Source organism: Lissotriton helveticus, chromosome 7, assembly GCF_964261635.1.
Source record: "Lissotriton helveticus chromosome 7, aLisHel1.1, whole genome shotgun sequence".
In the NCBI taxonomy this organism is placed as follows: Eukaryota; Metazoa; Chordata; class Amphibia; order Caudata; family Salamandridae; genus Lissotriton; species Lissotriton helveticus.
The window spans coordinates 142,793,774-142,809,239 of NC_136068.1; the positions used below are offsets into that span (position 1 = coordinate 142,793,774).

At 49.4% G+C, this 15,466-nt stretch overlaps 2 protein-coding genes across 3 annotated transcripts in view; one reads left to right on the top strand and one right to left on the bottom strand.

Moving 5' to 3' along the window:
• COMMD7 (COMM domain containing 7) overlaps positions 1-2,463 on the bottom strand; it is a 67,074-nt gene extending 64,611 nt beyond the window's left edge. The window contains exon 1 of the mRNA XM_078651790.1: positions 2,262-2,463. Coding sequence (XP_078507916.1) covers positions 2,262-2,345 — 84 coding nt within the window. The 5' untranslated portion in view covers positions 2,346-2,463. The remainder of the gene's footprint in view (positions 1-2,261) is intronic.
• A 111-nt stretch (positions 2,464-2,574) lies between these two features.
• DNMT3B (DNA methyltransferase 3 beta) overlaps positions 2,575-15,466 on the top strand; it is a 791,643-nt gene continuing 778,751 nt past the window's right edge. Inside the window, exon 1 of one of the 2 annotated variants that reach the window (XM_078651794.1) lies at positions 2,575-2,883. The gene's annotated coding sequence lies outside the window, so the exon portion shown is untranslated. The remainder of the gene's footprint in view (positions 2,884-15,466) is intronic. The other variant, XM_078651798.1, reaches the window with a different exon arrangement.

Here is a 15,466-nt window from a genome sequence, read left to right on the forward strand (position 1 = left end):
CATGTTGACAAACTTTGAAAATACCACATTTATGTCTGATAAGAATTCACAAAAGGACTCCTAGCAGGCATAAATTGATTTACTACAGCAGATTTCTCCACCACGAGTCCATTGCCATTACAAGACAAGGTTAGTCTTGAAAGTATGTGAACACCTACAAACATATACATTTGTGGGCATTCACAAAATCTGATCTAACCCTGCCCACCCCTGTAGTGTACAGAAGGTTTCTCCATCTAAGACAGGGGTCTCCAAACTGGGCGGCAGTTCCACCTAAGGGGCCTCAAGTGATCCCAGGGGGGCCCCAGGCTCTGGCCAAAAGAAGCATTATGCTGATAAAAGTACTTTGTTTTCAGCAGGGGGAAAAGGAGTAGCAATACGCTGCTCTGTAATATGCTATCCCTAACATCTTTTGGCATTTATATCTTGGCTGGGAGAAGCTGTCAAAAGGGAAGGGACTCCAAATATTCTTCAAATCCCTACCCCCATTTCTAATAATCACACTGTGGATTTTACTTGTTAGTAAGTCTTACCTGACCAGAATAGCATGTTTGGCAATCAAGTATTTGATTGCATTTTTAAAAGGGTACAGAACTTAACTGCAATGTTTAAATAAGTGTAGACATATTTAAACATTGGCAGGTTAATAGAATAATTGTGAAAAACGAGGGGGCCCAATGATTATTTTTTTCCACAGGACGCGGCATTAAAATGTTTAAAGACCACTGATCTAAGGACTAGAGTAATTCCCATTCCCTGATGGGAAGAGTACCCCCCACATTTGGTAGTAGTGTAGAGGAAGAACTTTTCTCACAAAAATAACATCCCTTTTTGGTGTGACCTAAAGACCTTCCCTTTCTTTTCAGCCTATGGCTGCCTTAAACATCCTATTGAGGCGTCTTGTCACTGCCCAAGACACCTTACCCCAGCCATATTCCTAAACCCAGACATTCCACTCTGGCTTTGAACTCTGTGGGTCAGATTCAAAGTCTTTCTTATGATGACAACTTTTGGAGAACACAATCTCAGGGCTGTGACTTCCACCACCGCAGTCAACTCTTTTTTATCAAATAGTGTTCAGATACAGATTATAATTTGTTCGACAGTCTGAAAAATATCCCCCGTGAACACAGAAATACAGTCACTCACGCCCTAGTCACCAGCAGACTCGACTACGGCAACTCACTCTGCGCCGGAATAAACAAAAACCTCACCCGCGAGCTACAGAACATCCAGAACGCCGCCGTAAGACTGGTCCTCAATCTGCCAAAACACTGCTACATCTCCCAGCACCTGCTTACACTGCACTGGCTCCCCATCGAGGCAAGAGTCACCTTCAAGATGCTCACCCACGCTCACAAGGCACTCCACGAAACTGGACCAGCATACCTGAACAGGCAACTCAATTTCCACGCACCCCAAAGGACCCTACGATCAGCCCAGCTCCCCTATGCCGTGGTCCCACGTACCAGAAAACCCAGATCGGGAGGCCGCTCCTTCAACTTCCCCGCGGCCAAGGCCTGGAACGCCCTTCCGCTCCACCTCAGACAGACATCGCTTCCCATCTTTATAAGAGACCTCAAGACATGGCTCTTCGACAGACCCCCTCATTGATGGACCAAAAATTGCACCCCTCACTGCCTTGAGTCCCTTACGTGTGAGTAGTCGCGCTCAACAACCGCCTTGATTGATTGAATCACACCATAACAAACTGCATCACAAAATTCTATTCCAAGACACAACATACAATCAAACACCATATATGACACGCTACTACATCGACACATCAGATAAGACCACAATATCAGACTTCATTACTACACACCACACTGAATCTCACATCATTACTGGACCCCATGAACAAGAGAATTAGTAAAAAAACTGATCAATTACAATTTAGTCACTTCAGGTTAACAAGTATAGTATTCTTCTTGAGGTGGACTTATAATTCTAGAAAGTCAAGATTTGTCCAGTGATTTGTTTAATCGTGCATGCTATTAGATCAGAATGACTAGTACCAACAACCTAACCTTATTTTTTTTGCAGATTATCACATCACACCTTAACTCACCCTACCACAAAATTACATTAAACTCCGCCCCTCTTCGCGCTGATTTGTCTTCCGTATTTCCCACGCCCACTTTGCTCCAAACCATCAATATTACACCCCTTGATTATTCTTCGCCCATATTTACACACGTCCCCCCACACCCTCACGCCCTCTCTTCCAGGGCCCTTTCCGGATGCCTCCTGCGCCTCACCTCGGCGGTGAGGAGGTTTAGATTCTGCATATCGGTGTTGACAGACTCGGGCACCGGGTCCCGGGTGTAGTTGAGATGCACCATGTCTGCAGACAGCGGGGCAACCCACTTCCGGACTCAGCCCTGCAAGAGGCACTGCACGAGCCACTGCACGAGCCTGCTCCTTCCTCGAGACTCTAGGGTAGCTCCTCCCACAAACCCTCCCTCTCTACCATCAGCAGCCCCCGCCCCGCCTGTCAACACTCCTCATTCGTTGTCACCGGCCTTGGCTCCTCCCCCTCCACTTTCATTGGTGCGTCATCTCACTACTGTGTTTTTCCCTCTCTCTTTACTGCCAGTCACTCCTGTTGAGGCCCACAGACTGCCTCTTCCCGGTCCCTCCTCTCTGTCTCTTTTCTTGCTCTTTTCTCTCCCCTTGTGGTCTTTTAACCGTCAACGAGTCCCCTCAGCTGCAGTTCTCTCTCCTGAGCCACAAAAACCGGTCTCAAGACCACGAGCCTGGGCCCAGTACCTTCAGCCAGAGCCTGGAGTCAAAGGGTAGTTAAGGATCAGACAGTGGTTTTGTGCAAGAGATGTCACAGAGAGAGAGAACATGAGTTCATAGGACGTAAGTAAGTTAAAGGTAGGCACGAGAAGGTTACACATTTAGACAGTTCTACTGTTAACTAGCAGCTCAGTGCATTCTGGAAGTTGTAGTTTTGCTCTTACTAATATATGGGTTTAAAAGTCCTCCCATGTAAAGTGCACTGCACTTGGATTAAAAAAAGAAACTGCGGAGAACGTCACAAATGGCGGCTATTTGGTTCGGGAATGTTTGGCAGAGGAACTGTTACGTATTGTTTACTTTATGGCCTCAGGTAGGGTTGCCATTTGCTAAAGGGACTGACTGCTCCATGCTCCTTTGAAAATATGATCTTTTTTCCTCATTATTTTATGTCCTGATGACTCTAAATCTTGATTATATTAAGCGTTTTCAAGGGACCTGAGAAGTGATATTGAGTGCGTGTGCATCTGTTATACTTATTTCCAGCTACAACTGTTGCGGAAAGTATACACAGTTTGTACATATTTCGGAAATGTACTGGATTTTACCAACGGCTGTGGTGCACATGGAGGTATCATGGGTCCAAGTCTTCACAGACATCTTGATATATCTGTTATGTTCAAGTTCAAGTTCAGAAATTTATATAGCGCTCTACTCACCCAGAGGGTCTCAAGGCGCTTGGGAGAGAGGGGTGCATTTACTTATCGAATATCCAAGTTTTAAGTTGTTTTCTGAAGGAGAGGTGGTTCTGAGTGAGGCGGATGTGGGTGGGGAGAGAGTTCCAGGTCTTGGCCGCTAGGTAGGAGAAGGATCTGCCTCCCATGGGGGATTTACGGATGCGTGGGATGGCGGCGAGGGCTTGATTGGATGATCGTAGTTGGCGGGTGGGGGTGTAGAAGGCTAGTCGTGTGTTGAGGCTTTCGGGTCCAAGGTTGTAGAGGGCTTTGTGTGCGTGGGTGAGGAGACGAAACGTTATTCTCTTGTTGACGGGGAGCCAGTGGAGGTCTTTCAGGTGACCGGAAATGTGAGCTTGACGAGGAATGTCTAGTATGAGTCTGGCTGAAGCATTTTGGATGCGTTGGAGTTTTTTCTGTAGTTTGGCTGTGGTTCCGGCGTAAAGGGTGTTTCCGTAATCTAGACGGCTGGTGACCAGGGCGTGGGTGACCGTCTTTCTTGTTTCGGTGGGGATCCAACGGAAGACTGTTTTGAGCATGCGTAGGATGTTGAAGCAGGATGATGAGACGGCGTTGACTTGTCTGGACATCGAGAGAGAGGAGTCCAGGATGAAGCCCAGGTTGCGTGCGTGATCCGTAGGTGTGGGTGCTGTTCCCAGGGCAGGTGGCCACCAAGAGTTGTCCCAGGCAGAGGGGGATGAACCTTAGATGAGGACTTCCGTTTTGTCCGAGTTTAGTTTTAAACAGCTGTTCTTCATCCACTCGGCTACATCTTTCATTCCTTCGTGTAGGTTGGTTTTGGCGGTGGTTGGGTCTTTGGTGAGAGAAAGGATCAGCTGGGTGTCGTCTGCGTAGGAGATGATGATGATGATGAGGTTGTGTTGACGCGCGATGGATGCGAGGGGACTCATGTATACGTTGAAGAGGGTGGGACTGAGTGAAGATCCTTGTGGTACGCCGCAGATGACTTTGGTGGCCTCTGATTTGAAGGGGGGGAGGCGGACTCTTTGTGTTCTTCCGGCGAGGAACGAGATGATCCAGTCTAATGCTTTTCCTTGTATTCCGACGTTGTTGAGGCGTTGTATGAGGGTGCTGTGACAGACTGTGCCGAAGGCTGCGGAGAGGTCAAGTAGGATGAGGGCAACCGTTTCTCCATTGTCCAGTAGTGTTCGAATGTCGTCTGTTGCTGTGATGAGGGCTGTTTCGGTGCTGTGTTTGGCTCGGAAGCCGGATTGTGAGGGGTCGAGGGATTTGTTGGAGTCAAGGAAGGCGGCGAGTTGACTGTTGACGGCTTTCTCTATGACTTTGGCGGGGAATGGCAGGAGCGAGATGGGGCGGTAGTTCTTAAGTTCAGTGGGGTCAGCTGTGGGTTTTTAGGTCTCGGCAACGAGAACTATTGTCACCGAGTAAGCGCGCAAGGGAGTACAGAGCGGTGCACGAGCCGACCAGGGTCTATGGACGCGCACACACAAAGGCAGGCAGGCAGGCAGGCACACACCAGACACACACAGACAGACACACGCACGCACACACACACACACACCCTCCCTCTCTGCCCACTCCCTCTCTGCCGCCCCCCCCCTCTACCCCCACTCACCGGGCTCTTTCCCTCTGCAGCGGGTCAGTCACGGCAGCAGGCAGACTCGGTGTCTTCTCCGGCGATCTTCAGCTGATGTGCACGCTCACGCTGCGTCTCCTGCGCGCCCACCACGCTGTTTCGCGCCCGTTGATCCTCAGCTTGTGATTACTACTCCTTCTAACCCGGATTCTAAATTACTATTTCTTGGTTCTCTAACTCCACTCTGTTGATTCGTAACAAACTGATATTCAGCTCATTTCACAGTCTCGCTTTTGCTTCTCATAAATACAATAAGATTATTTTAAGCAATGTCTACCCTTCTTTTGGTTCTGTGCCTATTATGCTTCGGACTATAGAGTTTTAGAAAGTGTGGTGGAAAATTCCATGATATCAGTGGTGTGCACAGTGCAGAGTGAGTGTGCAGAGTAGTGAGTGCAGAGTAGTGAGTGCAGAGTAGTGAGTGCAGAGTAGTGAGTGCAGAGTAGTGAGTGGGCAGAGTGAGTGGGCAGAGAGAGTGTGCAGAGAGTGTGCAGAGTAGTGAGTGCAGAGGAGTGAGTGCAGAGGAGTGAGTGCAGAGGAGTGAGTGCGCAGAGTAGTGAGTGCGCAGGGTAGTGAGTGCGCAGAGTAGTGAGTGCAGAGTAGTGAGTAGTGAGTGCAGAGTAGTGAGTAGTGAGTGCAGTGTAGTGAGTAGTGAGTGCAGAGTAGTGAGTAGTGAGTGCAGAGTAGTGAGTAGTGAGTGCAGAGTAGTGAGTGCAGAGTAGTGAGTAGTGAGTGCAGAGTAGTGAGTAGTGAGTGCAGAGTAGTGAGTGCAGAGTAGTGAGTAGTGAGTGCAGAGTGCAGAGTAGTGAGTGCAGAGTGCAGAGTAGTGAGTGCAGAGTGCAGAGTAGTGAGTGCAGAGTGCAGAGTAGTGAGTGCAGAGTGCAGAGTAGTGAGTGCAGAGTAGTGAGTGCGCAGAGTAGTGAGTGCAGAGTAGTGAGTAGTGAGTGCAGAGTAGTGAGTAGTGAGTGCAGAGTAGTGAGTAGTGAGTGCAGAGTAGTGAGTGCAGAGTGCAGAGTAGTGAGTGCAGAGTAGTGAGTAGTGAGTGCAGAGTAGTGAGTGCAGAGTAGTGAGTAGTGAGTAGTGAGTGCAGAGTGCAGAGTAGTGAGTGCAGAGTAGTGAGTGCAGAGTAGTGAGTAGTGAGTAGTGAGTGCAGAGTAGTGAGTGCAGAGTAGTGAGTAGTGAGTGCAGAGTAGTGAGTGCAGAGTAGTGAGTGCAGAGTAGTGAGTGCAGAGTAGTGAGTGCAGAGTAGTGAGTAGTGAGTAGTGAGTGCAGAGTGCAGAGTAGTGAGTGCAGAGTAGTGAGTAGTGAGTGCAGAGTAGTGAGTAGTGAGTAGTGAGTGCAGAGTAGTGAGTGCAGAGTAGTGAGTAGTGAGTGCAGAGTGCAGAGTAGTGAGTGCAGAGTAGTGAGTGCAGAGTGCAGAGTAGTGAGTGCAGAGTGCAGAGTAGTGAGTGCAGAGTGCAGAGTAGTGAGTGCAGAGTAGTGAGTGCAGAGTGGTGAGTAGTGAGTAGTGAGTGCAGAGTAGTGAGTGCAGAGTAGTGAGTAGTGAGTGCAGAGTAGTGAGTGCAGAGTAGTGAGTAGTGAGTGCAGAGTGCAGAGTAGTGAGTGCAGAGTAGTGAGTAGTGAGTGCAGAGTAGTGAGTGCAGAGTAGTGAGTAGTGAGTAGTGAGTGCAGAGTAGTGAGTAGTGAGTGCAGAGTGCAGAGTAGTGAGTGCAGAGTAGTGAGTGCAGAGTGCAGAGTAGTGAGTGCAGAGTGCAGAGTAGTGAGTGCAGAGTGCAGAGTAGTGAGTGCAGAGTAGTGAGTGCAGAGTAGTGAGTGCAGAGTAGTGAGTGCAGAGTAGTGAGTGCAGAGTGCAGTGCAGTGCAGGTATCTGCAGTGCAGTGCAGGTATCTGCAGTGCAGTGCAGGTATGTGGAGTGCAGGTGAGTGCAGTGCAGGTGAGTGCAGTGCAGTGCAGGTGAGTGCAGTGCAGTGCAGGTGAGTGCAGTGCAGTGCAGGTGAGTGCAGTGCAGTGCAGGTGAGTGCAGTGCAGGTGAGTGCAGTGGAGTGCAGGCGAGTGCAGTGCAGGTGAGTGCAATGCAGTGCAGGTGAGTGCAGTGCGTGCAGTGCAGGTGAGTGCAGTGCGTGCAGTGCAGGTGAGTGCAGTGAAGGTGAGTGCAGTGCAGGTGAGTGCAGTGCAGGTGAGTGCAGTGCAGGTGAGTGCAGTGCAGTGCAGGTGAGTGCAGTGCAGGTGAGTGCAGTGCAGTGCAGGTGACTGCAGTGCAGTGCAGGCGAGTGCAGTGCAGGCGAGTGCAGTGCGTGCAGTGCAGGCGAGTGCAATGCAGTGCAGGTGAGTGCAGGTGAGTGCAGTGCAGGTGAGTGCAGTGCAGTGCAGGTGAGTGCAGTGCAGTGCAGGTGAGTGCAGTGCAGTGCAGGTGAGTGCAGTGCAGGTCAGTGCAGTGCAGTGCAGGTGAGTGCAGTGCAGTGCAGTGCAGGTGAGTGCAGTGCAGTGCAGTGCAGGTGAGTGCAGTGCAGTGCAGTGCAGGTGAGTGCAGTGCAGGTGAGTGCAGTGCAGTGCAGGTGAGTGCAGTGGAGTGCAGGTGAGTGCAGTGGAGTGCAGGTGAGTGCAGTGCAGTGCAGGTGAGTGCAGTGCAGTGCAGGTGAGTGCAGTGCAGTGCAGGTGAGTGCAGTGCAGGTGAGTGCAGTGCAGGTGAGTGCAGTGCAGGTGAGTGCAGTGCAGTGCAGGTGAGTGCAGTGCAGGTGAGTGCAGTGCAGTGCAGGTGAGTGCAGTGCAGTGGAGTGCAGGCGAGTGCAGTGCAGGTGAGTGCAGTGCAGGTGAGTGCAGTGCAGTGCAGGTGAGTGCATGTGAGTGCATTGGAGTGCAGGTGAGTGCAGTGCAGGTGAGTGCAGGTGAGTGCAGTGCAGTGCAGGTGAGTGCAGTGCAGTGCAGTGCAGGTGAGTGCAGTGCAGGCGAGTGCAGTGCAGGTGAGTGCAGTGGAGTGCAGTGGAGTGCAGGTGAGTGCAGTGCAGGTGAGTGCAGTGCAGTGCAGGTGAGTGCAGTGCAGGTGAGTGCAGTGCAGTGCAGGTGAGTGCAGTTCAGGTGAGTGCAGTGCAGTGCAGGTGAGTGCAGTGCAGGTGAGTGCAGTGCAGGTGAGTGCAGTGCAGGTGTGTGCAGTGCAGGTGTGTGCAATGCAGTGCAGGTGAGTGCAGTGCAGTGCAGGTGAGTGTAGTGCAGTGCAGGTGAGTGTAGTGCAGGTGAGTGCAGTGCAGTGCAGTGCAGGTGAGTGCAGTGCAGGTGAGTGCAGTGCAGGTGAGTGCAGTGCAGGTGAGTGCAGTGCAGGTGAGTGCAGTGCAGGTGAGTGCAGTGCAGTGCGTGCAGTGCAGGCGAGTGCAGTGCAGGCGAGTGCAGTGCAGTGCAGTGCAGGTGAGTGCAGTGCAGGTGAGTGCAGTGCAGGTGAGTGCAGTGCAGTGCAGGTGAGTGCAGTGCAGGTGATTGCAGTGCAGGTGAGTGCAGTGCAGTGCAGTGCAGGTGAGTGCAGTGCAGTGCAGGTGAGTGCAGTGCAGTGCAGGTGAGTGCAGTGCAGTGCAGGTGAGTGCAGTGCAGGTGAGTGCAGGTGAGTGCAGTGCAGGTGAGTGCAGTGCAGTGCAGGTGAGTGCAGTGCAGGTGAGTGCAGGTGAGTGCAGTGCAGGTGAGTGCAGTGCAGGTGAGTGCAGTGCAGGTGAGTGCAGTGCAGGTGAGTGTAGTGCAGGTGAGTGCAGTGCAGGTGAGTGCAGTGCAGTGCAGGTGAGTGCAGTGCAGGTGAGTGCAGTTGAGTGCAGTGCAGTGCAGGTGAGTGCAGTAGAGTGCAGTGCAGGTGAGTGCAGTGCAGTGCTGGTGAGTGCAGTTGAGTGCAGTGCAGGTGAGTGCAGTTGAGTGCAGAGTGGTGTGTATTGACAATGTAAATGACAATGCCATTTATTTATGATTTAAAGAAAAAAAAAAATTCATGAGCAATGCCAATAGCTCTACCTTTAATGATGCCGAGACCATTGCATTGTAAATGCTTGTTTCAGAAGGGCGCTGAGTTCGGCATGTTTCCAGCTATCCGGGAAGGTGGCGGAGTTGAGGGAGCAGTTGATGACATCGCGGAGATGGGGTGCGATGATAGAGAAGGCTTTGTTGAAAATGTGGTGGGGGCAAGGGTCGGTAGGCGATCCTGAGTGGATGGAGTTCATCAGGCGGATGGTGTCTTCGGTGGTGATTGGGTTCCAGGCGTAGAGGTTGTTAGAGTGCGGTTTTGGTTCGGGGGTGGGTGAGGAGGGCTGGTGTTCGGATTGGTTTTTGAAGCTGTTATGTATGTCGGCAATTTTGTTGTGGAAGAATGAGGATAGAGAGTCGCAGAGGTCTTGGGAGGGGGTGATGTCGTTGGAGCCGGCGGTGGGGTTGGTAAATTCTTTGACGATGTTGAATAGTTCCTTGCTGTTTTGGGCGTTGTTGTCGAGTCGATTCTTGAATGCTGATTTCTTGGTGGATCGAATGAGTTGGTGGTGTTTGCGGGTGGCGTTCTTGAAGGAGGCTAGGTTGTCAGAGGTTGGGTTCTTTCTCCAGGCTTTCTCGAGGGTACGAAAGAGCTTCTTGGATTTCTTAATGTCGTCGTTGAACCAGGGGGCTTTATTGCTGCCTTGCTTGATTTGATGGTTTTTCAGGGGTGCTAGTTCGTTGGCGCTGTGGGTGATCCATTGTGTGAGGTTAGTGGTTGCTTGGTTTGGGTCCAATGATTTGGTAGGGGGGTTTTGGTGAAGCGATGTGAAGAGTTGGTCGGTGGTAATTTTGTTCCAGTTTCTTCGGGGAATAGGTTGTGGGGGGTTGTGGGTAGAGGTCTTTTTGTAGTTGAAGTGAACGCAGCTGTGGTCCGTCCAATGGAGAGAGTTGGTGTGATCGAAGGAGATGTGCTTGCTGGAGGTGAAGACTGGGTCGAGCGTGTGTCCGGCAAGGTGGGTGGGGGTGTCACAAGTTGTTTGAGTCCGAGATTGGCTAGGTTGTCTAGAAGGTTGGTGGTATTGCTGTCGTTCTTCTTTTCCAGGTGGAAGTTCAGGTCTCCCAGTAGGATGTAGTTTTCGGAGGGGAGGGCATGTGGGCTGATAAAGTCAGTGATGTCTTCGCTAAATTGTGTACGGGGTCCTGGTGGTCTGTAGATGAGGGTGCCTCTGAGTGTGGTCTTGGGGTCGGTGTGGATCTGGAAGTGAAGGTGTTCGGCGGCTGCGAGGTGATCGTCGGAACTGGTCGTGATGCGGATGGTGTTCTTATGGACGATGGCGATGCCTCCTCCTGTTTGGTTGGTGCGGTCCTTCCGGATGATCTTGTAGCCGTCCGGGATGGCTATGGCGATGTCGGGAGCTGAAGAGGCATTCATCCAGGTTTCTGTAAGGAAGGCGACGTCCGGAGATGTGGTGTCGAGTAGGTTCCAGAGTTCAATGGAGTGTTTGTGGATCGAGCGGGTGTTGAGGAGGATGCACTTCAGGTAGTTGTTATCGGGGCACTGTTTGGAGTTTGTGCGTGTGGTGTGGGTCCAGATGCAGTCGAACTTGCAGGAGTGGCAGATGAAGGGTCCATGGGTGTGTCCCGGGGCGGCCTGGTAGCATTGTGGTGAGCGGCCGGGCTTCAGGGCTGAGAGGGTTGCGGCGTCGTATGTAATGCGGGCGGAGTGGGAGTTGCGGGGGGCAGGGGGTCTGGCGCTGGGCGCGGTCCAGGCGCGGACGGGCGTAGACATATATGTGGATGTATATATGTAGTATTTCTATAGCACGAGCAGAACGCTGTACAGAGTCAAAGCGTGATAGTTGAGGTAGCTGGGCTGTGGACAGTTAAGTCATTATGATGTAGTATTCCTTAAAGAAGTGAGTATTAAACTCTTTCCTAAATTGGAGCCGCATTGCGGCAGTCATGATGTGTACGAGGATGTTGTTTCAGATCCGGGATGCATAGATGAAAAAGGCCTCGTGCCTTTCTTTTTTTCTATTTTAATTGTTTACACTTCTTAGTCTGCAGCTTGATGATGTCCTTCCTGCAGCTGTGCCTAGAATCACCAGAGACTGTGAGCTTGCTAACAGGATAGTTAGTGGTACTGGTCACAATGGCTTTATAAATGGCACAGGTGATTTTGAAGATGCAGCCTACTGGCAATGAAGTTTCGTTAGGATGGGGGTGATGTCATATTTCTTCAGGCCCTGAACGAGACATGCTGCTGCATATGGGATGCCCTTAGGGGTGAAGTCTGCAAAGCCGTGGAGCTGGGACCATCTAGATGCAAGAGTAATGAGGCTTGAACAGCAGTTCTGAAGTCACCTCTGGGAAGAAATGGTTTCACTTTTTATTTTAGAAGAGAAAGGGTACCAAGAAGTGTTTGTCATTTTTGGCAATTTGTTCCTTGAGGGTAAAGTTGGTGTTCAGGGTGAATAGAAGTGAGTTTGAAGCCGCCAGGATTCATGTCATTGAGCAAGGTTTGTTTTGTTTCTTGTTCTTGGCAAACAAAAATAATTCTGTCTTGGTTGGGTTGAGCTTCAGGTGGGCACCGGACATCCAGATCTGAATGATATGCAGGCAGTGTTTGAAGCATTGGATGTCAGAAGCAGTGGACACATTCAAGTAGACTTGTGTATCATCGGCATAATAGTGAGTCTAACTGCTGTTACCTATGAGTAGAGTACCAATAGGCTCAACGGAGAGGCTAAAGATGACACAAGGCAGTATGGAATCCTGGAGGTTTGCAATCCCGTTTCAATATTGGTAGCTTTCTGTACCATCCATTGCAGGCATAGAGGTCCTACAGAACAGTGACAGCTGTAAAATCTGCTATTTCAGCACATGATGCCAGTATTATTGTGCGGCGTTAGATTAATTCAGCTCCCAGGGGTCATATAGTCAAAACTTTAGATTATAAATAGGGCTCCCGGTTTTCCGTTTAAACAGAATTTTACATATAAATACAGACAGAAAACAAGTTTTCCTTTGTCTGTATTTATATGTAAAAACGGGAAAGTACTAGCACATTTGGCGGCGCTGCTGTGCTCCAGCAGAGAGTTACAAAACAATAGGATGGTATGGTGATTGCTCACCACAGAGTAAGTATCGCCTCTGGCGTTGTCACAACAAAGCCTGGTAAACAAGTGAATGGTCTTTTAAAGACCTGTGAAGTACTCGGGTGCGGCTGGCAGCACAAAAACTGTGTGCGCAGGGGAGGCTCACTCAGCCCGGACTTGGACTTTTGCATTAATTTAAGGCAAGGAGTGCATCCTCAACAATGTTTCATGCTTAGCAGTTTCTCTGTCCCGAAGTAGGGTTGCATGCAGTTGAAGACTTTCACAGGTGTTATTTCAATCAAGATTAACATATCAGTACGGAGACAGTGAAGAGTTGGATTGAACTCTCTGCAGTTACAAGTGCACATGTGACATCTTAAGGACCGTGGCTGATACAAGACTAGTTGAACTGATAGATGGGGTAGATGGGAGCTCGACACACAGATTGGAGGCATACGGGGAGAGATGAGAGGGGCACGATCGTGTCAGTTTGCATTGAGGAGGTGGCAAACTCATTAAGTATTATCAGGAGATGGGTAACATTTGAGATTTGTAGTCGGATGTCAGTGACTTGGAGAGAGAAAGGGGGGAACAAGTGGTGGAATGGGTTTGATTCACGAGGATAGCTAGAAAGCAGAACGGCATTGCGTAGTGCATTGTGGGAGTTGTGGTTTCCATGAAAGGACTGGAGTATGGGGTATAGTAGAGGGGTGAAAGGCTGAAAGCGTCATTAGTAAAATGAGAAGATGGACAAGATGAGAGTTTGGGAGGGAGATTGAAGTTATATGGAGAGATATGGGAGAGGTATGAGCGGCAGAATGGGTTTGATGCACGAGGATATATGGTGATTTTTGTTTTTTTGTTTTTTGGAATTATAAGGAAACAGTAAAGTGCAAGCCACCCTCACTGTGCAATCTGTGTCAGTTAGGGTATGGAAAATCCCAATATTTTTCCCAATTAAAAAATGATAACATGCAATTTAGAAAGCAGTGTTGGGCACAGATAGGCATGCTTTTTCAGGCCGCATATTACTCTTGTCTACTGCATAATTTGAATTGAGTTGCTTCCATGTGTTTATAGCTGGGCACAATTGGGTTGTAGCTGAAGGCAGTGTGACTTTTTCTCAGTGGGGCCCTATGGTGATCAGTGTGGGAGACGATGTGGCACTCTGTGCCGATGACAGGAACTGCAAGGCTCTGAGACAAATGGCTTTTGATAGCACTTTTAGGCGTATTTGGGACATTCTGCGAATGGCAAAGTTTTCAGATGAATGTATTGTGTTCACCAATAACAAACAAGTGCATGTGTGCATTGTCAATTTAAATAAATGTGGAAAAATACAAGCTGCAGCGTCGTCTTTTACTTATGGGAAAAATAAATATGGATAAATACAGATAAAATGCCCTAAAAATAAATATGGATAAATACAGATGGAAATTGCAAAAAAATAAATACCATAAAACCGGGAGCCCTAATTATAAATAAGGTCTTCAATCGGTTCTTGTTTTAGCCTGCAATGATGTTCTTTCAGGGAAGAAGGTTCAAGAAAGTTTTTAAAGCTCTTATGGATACTCTCTTGCCAGAGGGTTTCGTATGGCAAGTCACTGGACTTGGATGGTAGATTGTTTGCCTAATCGCGGTTTTATTCAACATCTCCAAGAGAACGAAGGCAAACACTGAGATGGAGGTTTTTCCAAGTTTTCCAGGAAATCTAATTATTTGTGTGGTCTTTTTCCTCAAGGCAATGCCTAGAGATGTCACATCTGAGAATTGCTTGAAAACTTGATCTCACTTATAAAAACATTTTCATTAGTTGCACTACCTTCAGATAGGAAAAATGGATAATTCAGCAGGCAGGTACAGACACATTCAAATTCGGAACTCGCTTCATAATGCCACAGGACTTTAAAGCTTTTTTGGCAGTGTTAAAATGGAAGATATTTGCAAGATTTCCAGTTAGCCAGGACGCTAAGCTACGGGCTTTGTATTCCCTACCTGGCAGCTTGAGGACTCTGGGTAATAGCAGGACGGCTGTGTCTCCCTCCAGCCGCCGCATCAGCCATCTCACCGCGGCCGCTGTGTGGAGGGAGTCTTGAACTACATATCCCGGCTTCCCCTGCTGGGACAGACTTTACCACCATCGCGCCATGCGACGCATAAAAGAGGCGTAGCCCCGGTGGAGCGGGCGACGCTAACCTACGGGCTTTGTATTCCCTACCTGGCAGCTTGAGGACTCTCTGGGCATAGCAGGACGGCTTTGTCTCCCTCTCGCAGCCGCATCAGCCATCTCACCGCGGCCGCTGTGTGGAGGGAGTCTTGAACTACATATCCCGGCTTCCCCTGCCGGGACAGACGTTACCACCATCGCGCCAGGTGGCGCATAAAAGAGGCGTAGCCCCCGCTTCGCGGGACGCGAGCGAATGCCGGGCAAAGGGTGGACCCTCTGTAGCCCTCAGGAGCCGAAGGGGGCCGGGCTTGGCCTATACTCTGTCACCTCACCCAGGACAGACTGTGCTGTACGATAGTAAGTTTATGTTTTTCACTCCGTGATCAGAGGTCTGTTAGAAACACTGGTCGTGCTCCTATTAGCCTGAAAATCACTTCTACGCTCAGGTGTGCCCAAATACTGCTGTAGATAAAATTGTCACGCACTATGAGCTCGAGCAGCACGAAAGGACCATTACCACCGGTAGGTGGTGCTAATAAAGGAACATTGGACAGCTATGTAATTAGGATTACTTCTGATACCGAAAGGGAAAGCATACTCTCAGAACGACGGGCTGAGCGACGACGCTCTGTCGAATCGATCAAAAATAAACGCTCTTCCCTGGGTCGGTCACAGCTAGACATCTCGCTACACACTAGTTGTCCAGCTGATAATGAGGACCTTGATATAACAAGCAGTAACAGCATTCCAATACTCTTGCGAGACATAACTTCTACTCCTGACACAGTGAATGTACTGCATAGAACAGTCTCATCTTCCCCTTGCAACTCGTTACCAGAAATAGAAGTTATACCTGATACGCTTCCACCAGTTGTAGCGGCTATGCAAAAAAAGTCTAAAAATTCAAAGCAAACTCGAGTACAAGGTTCACCGCCAAGAAAAAGAAGGAAAAGGGGAAGTGAATTACAGAGAAAAAAGATTAGCCACACTGACTTTGGTAAATCTTCCAAAGGCCTCTTACCAAATACAGCCACATTACCAGCCCCAGTAACTTTACCACAATGTCCGATATTAGAAACACCTGGTATGGACCTAATGGGAACTATGGAACAACTAATCAGATCCTTGACATTGTCGTTAATAGAGAGACTGAAAAGAATAGAACATC